Genomic DNA, 6,908 nt, shown 5'->3' with positions numbered 1-6,908 from the left:
CTGTCTCTCTGTCTCCTCTCTCTCTCTCTCTCCTCTTGCTCTCTCTCTCTTCTGTACTCTCTGTCACCTCTGGTCTCCTCTCTCTCTCTGTCTCTCTCTCTCTCTCTCTCTCTCTCCTGTCTCTCTCTCTCTCTCTCTCTCTCTCTCTCCTCTCTCTCTCTGTCTCTCTGTCTCTCCTCTCTGTCTCTCTCTCTCTCTCTCTCTCTGTCTCTGTGTCTCTGTCTCTCTCTCTCTCCTCTCCTCTCCTCTCTCTAGGTCTGAACCTGGCAGCGTTCCTAGTGATCGTGTTCTCCTACTCCTCTATGTTCTACTCCATCTACAAGACTGGTATCAACGCTACAGGTAACAGGCTGTTCTGTTACAGACCTGAGGAGCAGGCTACACAGAGACGTGGCTGTAGCTAACAGCTTGTTCTGTTACAGACCTGAGGAGCAGGCTACACAGAGACCTAACAGCTTGTTCTGTTACAGACCTGAGGAGCAGGCTACACAGAGACCTAACAGCTTGTTCTGTTACAGACCTGAGGAGCAGGCTACACAGAGACCTAACAGCTTGTTCTGTTACAGACCTGAGGAGCAGGCTACACAGAGACCTAACAGCTTGTTCTGTTACAGACCTGAGGAGCAGGCTACACAGAGACGTGGCTGTAGCTAACAGGTTCTTCTTCATCGTCTTCTCTGATGCCCTCTGCTGGATCCCCATCTTCCTCGTCAAGATATTGTCCCTGCTGCAGGTCGAGATTCCAGGTAAGTACTGTCCCCCTGCTGTAGGTTGAGAAACAAAGTAAATACTGTCCCTTCTGCTTGTTGATATACCAGGTAAATCCTTTCCTGCTGCTTGTCGATATGCCAGGAAAATGCTGTCCCCGCTGCTTGTCGATATGCCAGGTAAATGCTGTCCCTGCTGCATGTCGTGATACCAGGTAAATGCTGTCCCCCTGCTGCTTGTCGAGATGCCAGGTGTATACTGTCCCTGCTGCAGGTCGAGATGCCAGGTATATACTGTCCCTGCTGCAGGTCGAGATACCAGGTAAATACTGTCCCTGCTGCTTGTCGAGATGCCAGGTAAATACTGTCCCTGCTGCAGGTCGAGATGCCAGGTATATACTGTCCCTGCTGCAGGTCGAGATACCAGGTAAATACTGTCCCTGCTGTAGGTTGAGATACAAGGTAAATATTGTCCCTGCTGCAGGTCGTCGATATACCAGGTAAATACTGTCCCCCTGCTGTAGGTTGAGATACCAGGTAAATGCTGTCCCTGCTGCTTGTCGAGATACCAGGTATATACTTCCCCTGCCCTAATTATGTAGGAAAGCAAGTACACATACACACACACACACACACCACACACACACACACACACACACACCACACACACACACACACACACACACACACACACACACATACATACACACACACACACACACACACACACACACCACCCCTCCTACACCACACACCCACACACAAACACACACACACCACCCCTCCTACACACCACACACACACCACACACACACACACACACACACACACACACACACACACCACCCCTCCTAGACACCACACACACACACACCACCCCTCCTACACACACACACACACACACACACACACACACACACACACACACACACACACACACACACACACACACACACACACACACCACCCCTCCTACACCACACACCCACACACAAACACACACACACCACCCCTCCTACACACCACACACACACCACACACACACACACACACACACACACACACACACACCACCCCTCCTAGACACCACACACACACACACACACACACCACCCCTCCTACACACACACACACACACACACACACACACACACACACACACACACACACACACACACACACCTCTAACCAGGGGCGCAACAATTGTTTTTAGAAGTGGTGGGGACATTTTCCCCTCCAGTCCCCATGTAAATGTTACGCCCCTGCCTCTAACGTTCTCTCCCTCCCTCCTCCAGGTACCATCTCATCCTGGATGGTGATCTTCATTTTACCCATCAACAGTGCCCTGAACCCCATCCTCTACACTCTGACGACCAGCTTCTTCAGAGAACAGGTAGTAGTTATTAGCAGGACCAATGGGACTTTGTTCAAAAGGAGTGTGCACTATATATAAAGGAGTAGGGTGCTATTTAGGACGTAGCCTCTCGTTGTTGTTTTGTTTTTTTCTTCAAGTTTACCCTCCACCGTTGGTAAATAAATACCTATATCAAATAAAATCTAATTTTCTTGGTCACATACATGTGTTTAGCAGATGTTATTGTGGGTGTAACAAAATGCTTGTGTACTGTGTGTATACAGTGCTTTTGGGAAAGAATTCAGGCCCGTTGACTTTTTCCACATTTTGTTAGGCTACAGCCTTATTCTAATTGGAATAACATCACCCCCCCCCCCCCACCACATCAATCTACACACAATACCCCATAATGACAAAGCAAAAACATTGAGATTTTTGGACATTTTTGCTAATTTATTAAAAATCTAAAACTGAAATATCACATTTACATAAGTATTCAGACCCTTTACTCAGTACTTTGTTGAATCACCTTTGGCAGTGATTACAGCCTTGAGTCTTCTTGGGTATGATGCTACAAGCTTGGCATTTGGGGAGTTTCTCCCATTCTTCTCTGCAGATCCTCTCAAGCTCTGTCAGGTTGGATGGGGAGCGTTGCTGTACAGCGATTTTCAGGTCTCCAGAGATGTTTGACATTCAGAGACTTGTCCCGACTTGTCCCTCCTGCGTTGTCTTGGCTCTGTGCTTAGGGTTGTTGTCCTGTTGGAAGGTGAACCTTCGCCCCAGTGTGAGGTCCTGAGGTTTTCATCAAGGATCTCTCTGTACTTTGCTCCTTTCATCTTTGCCTCGATCCTGACTAGTCTCCCTGTCCCTGCCTCTGAAAAACATCCCCACAGCATGATGCTGCCACCACCATACTTCACTGTAGGCATGGTGCCAGGTTTCTCCAGACGTGACACTTGGCATTCAGGCCATAGAGCTCAATCTTGGTTTCATCAGACCAGAGAATCTTGTTTCTCATGGTCTGGGAGTTTTTAGGTGCCTTTTGGCAAACTCCAAACAGGCTGTCATGTACATTTTACTGAGGAGTGGCTTCCATCTGGCCACTCTACCATAAAGGCCTGATTGGTGGAGTGCTGCAGAGATGGTTGTCCTTCATGATGGTTCTCCCGTCTCCACAGAGGAACTCTGGAGCTCTGTCAGAGTGACCATTGTCGTGGAAATATTGAATGAAATATTTCTCAGATACCGGAACTTGTAAATTCAATTAGACTTTACTACAAAAGTAACAGAAGCCAAGAAATTCCATGGAAGAACTGATCTCTCCAGTCTCAGTACTCAGCTTTTATACATTTTCACTCTTGCTTAACATACATAGTCACTCCTTTCAATGTAAATGATTAATACCCTTTGGCCTTTCGCCGCCCTTATCTTTCTGTCTCACAGCTGGCTTGTTCACGCCTACATCTGGCTTGTTCACGCCCACATTGGACTTGTTCACGCCCACATCTGACTTGTTTATGCTCATTTTAGATTATATTGGTTGCATCACCATAGTATTAATACAAAACATAATATATTTATTGCATATATATGTTGCTAATATAAGTGCATTTCTAAAAGTACCTGATTATTAATACAAACATGTCTTCCGGGAGCGTAACATGTCTTCCCGGAGCGTAACATGTCTTCCCGGTACGTAACATGTCTTCCCGGAACGTAACACGTCTTCCCGGAGCGTAACACGTCTTCCCGGAGCGTAACACGTCTTCCCGGAGCGTAACATGTCTTCCCGGAGCGTAACATGTCTTCCCGGTACGTAACATGTCTTCCCGGAACGTAACATGTCTTCCCGGAGCGTAACATGTCTTCCCGGAGCGTAACATGTCTTCCCGGGAACGTAACATGTCTTCCGGGGAACGTAACATGTCTTCCCGGAGCGTAACATGTCTTCCCGGGAACGTAACATGTCTTCCCGGAGCGTAACATGTCTTCCCGGTACGTAACATGTCTTCCCGGAGCGTAACATGTCTTCCCGGTACGTAACATGTCTTCCCGGAGCGTAACATGTCTTCCCGGTACGTAACATGTCTTCCCGGTACGTAACATGTCTTCCCGGTACGTAACATGTCTTCCCGGAGCGTAACATGTCTTCCCGGAGCGTAACATGTCTTCCCGGAGCGTAACACGTCTTCCCAGAGTGTAACACGTCTTCCCGGAGCGTAACACGTCTTCCCGGAGCGTAACATGTCTTCCCGGAGCGTAACATGTCTTCCCGGAGCGTAACATGTCTTCCGGGAAGCGTAACATGTCTTCCCGGAGCGTAACACGTCTTCCTGGAGCGTAACACGTCTTCCCGGTACATATACAGTACTTGTGATTCTAGCTTTGATTAACTAAAGTGCATATTCAATGGGCTTCACATGTTCAGGCCTATGTTGCCTATGAATGATTAACCCCATATACGTGTCCAGTAGCCTTCGCAAGAGCAGACATGGCCCAGAAACGGTCAGGTCAAAGTTGCCTCAACTTGCCACATTCACATAGATTCTGCTTACGTTCTGTTTTTTTTTACATGTCTAATGGTTTAACTCTATGTTGATCCGACTTTGTACACTTACATGGCCTTCATTCTGCTTACTCGTGTCTAATCATTAACCTCATATTGATTCTGCTCACTACTTCTGAGAAAACACTATAGGTGTTGGAAAATTCCCAAAGTACTGGAAATTCTCCAACACCATCGGGTTCTTGGTCACCTGGTAATCAGGCGTACTACGGTTGTGTCATCTGCAAACTTGATGACTGAGTTGGAGACGTGTTGTGGCCACGCAGTCATGGGTGAGCAGGGAGTACAGGAAGGGGGCCGAGTACGCACCCTTGTGGGGCCCCTGTGTTGAGGATCAGCGAAGTGGAGGTGTTGTTTCCTACCTTCACCACATGGGGGGGGGGGCGGCCCGTCACGGATTCCAGGACCCAGTTGCAAAGTGCGGGGTTCAGACCCACGGCCCCGATCTTAATGATGAGCTTGGAGGGTACTATGATGTTGAAGGCTGAGCTATAGTCAATGAACAGTATTCTTACATAGGTATTCCTCTTGTCCAGATGGGTTAGGGCAGTGCGATGGTGATTGCATCGTCTGTGGATCTATTGGGGCTGTAAGCAAATTGAAGTGGGTCTAGGGTATCAGTTAGGGTGGAGGTGATATGATCCTTGACTAGTCTCTCAATTTAGTTCAGTTACCTTTTGCTTTCTTGGGTACAGGAATAATGGTGGACATCTTGAAGCAAGTGAGGACAGCCAACTGGGATAGGGAGCGATTGAATATGTCCGTAGACACTCCAGCCAGACACAAATATAAAGACACCAAGACACAGACACATATATAAAGACACACATATAAAGACACATAGATAAAGACACAAAGATAAAGACACTTTTATAAAGACACATATATAAAGACACAAAGACACATAGACACATATATAAAGACACATAGATAAAGACACAAAGACACATAGACACATATATAAAGACACACAGATAAAGACACATATATAAAGACACACAGATAAAGACACATATAAAGACACATATATAAAGAGACAAAGACACATAGACACATATATAAAGACACACAGATAAAGACACATATATAAAGACACACATATAAAGACACATATATAAAGAGACAAAGACACATAGATAAAGACACATACAGTATATAAATACACAACGATACAGTACACATGTATATATACATTTTACTATTATTTGTATTTTGCCTTTATTTACTGTAACCAGGTAAGTCATTGAGAACACATTCTCTTTTACAATAACGTCCTGACAATTTATCTGAAAATTATTTATTAATTTTTTTTTTTTTTTTAAATGATTTATTTATTCTGTCATCTGTTTAATAATTACAGGTGGAGGTCCTGCTGTGTCGTTGGCAGAGAAGGTCGACCCTGAAGAAGAACAGGAAGAGTCTGACCTCTACTGTATACATAGAGGACTCACGGAATATATTCAACCAGCCTCCAGCATACCTACCTACTGTACCCCGGATATCACTGACTGATATGGATCCTCGCTATGGGTGAAGGGGGAGGAAGGGCTGAGAGGGAACCCTCGCCATGGGAAAGAGGGAGTGAGAAAGAAGGAGGGAGAGTAGGAATGAGAGAGGAAAAAAACTGTCGCCCCCATGGTCTATCAACCCAGCATGTCTGATATGGATCCTTCGCTGCCGGTGAGAGAGAACTAGACCGCTGCATATGAATGGCCCGTTAAGACCAGGGCTGTTCTGAAGAGGGCTGTTTCCAGACTAATGGATAGGGTTATTACTACCGCAAATGAAAATGCCCTTTGGCGACATTGACGATTCATTCTCAAAAGCTCCAAGCCCTTCACTGGAGGAAACGCCTCTTCCACAGTACAGTACCAATGTCTGTGTCTCAAATACACAGACAAATGTGTAGCCTGTTGGGACCTGTTGGGACCTGGAGGATGAATGCTTGTGTTTTACACATGAACTCTTTGTCAACAAACCTCTCTTTGTTTGTTTGTACATATTCTACTCAATTGTGTTTTCCTTTAACCTTCTAGATCAGTTCATCTCGGTAGTCTTAAACAAATCTACTTTGAAACAAAAGTATCCGCCTCACACACATGGTTATGGGCTTTAAAGAAGACAACACATGTACCAGGTCAGATATAGAGATGAAATGTCTTACATTTTGAGTTTGCATCCCCAGTATTACACTTTATATACATCACAGAAGACTGAAAAATAACAAAACCGTTTGACATAGAAACATCGGATTTATCGGCGTAAAAAAAATATATTTTAA

General features: G+C 45.6%; 1 protein-coding gene across 1 annotated transcript; it reads left to right on the top strand.

The window, feature by feature from the left end:
- Window positions 1-1,114: 1,114 nt before the first annotated feature.
- On the top strand, window positions 1,115-6,251 carry LOC115153842 (relaxin receptor 2-like). Its single transcript, XM_029699449.1, has 3 exons — window positions 1,115-1,134; window positions 2,003-2,100; window positions 5,988-6,251. The coding sequence occupies exons 2-3, from the start codon at window positions 2,020-2,022 to the stop codon at window positions 6,159-6,161; spliced, it is 255 nt and encodes an 84-aa protein (XP_029555309.1). The 5' UTR covers window positions 1,115-1,134; window positions 2,003-2,019; the 3' UTR covers window positions 6,162-6,251.
- Window positions 6,252-6,908: the final 657 nt, after the last annotated feature.

The sequence above is a fragment of the Salmo trutta genome, chromosome 19 (genome assembly GCF_901001165.1).
Source record: "Salmo trutta chromosome 19, fSalTru1.1, whole genome shotgun sequence".
Classification (NCBI taxonomy): Eukaryota; Metazoa; Chordata; class Actinopteri; order Salmoniformes; family Salmonidae; genus Salmo; species Salmo trutta.
The sequence above is the reverse complement of the archived record's forward strand: the minus strand, read 5'-3'. Positions and strand labels throughout refer to the sequence as shown.

What these genes read in the sequence shown, in the direction of transcription:
- LOC115153842 (XM_029699449.1), top strand. Translation starts at nt 2,020, where the DNA reads ATGGTGATCTTCATTTTACCCATCAACAGTGCCCTGAACCCCATCCTC. An exon ending in CCAGCTTCTTCAGAGAACAG is followed by an intron (nt 2,101 to 5,987) that starts GTAGTAGTTATT and finishes TAATAATTACAG; the next exon opens with GTGGAGGTCCTGCTGTGTCG.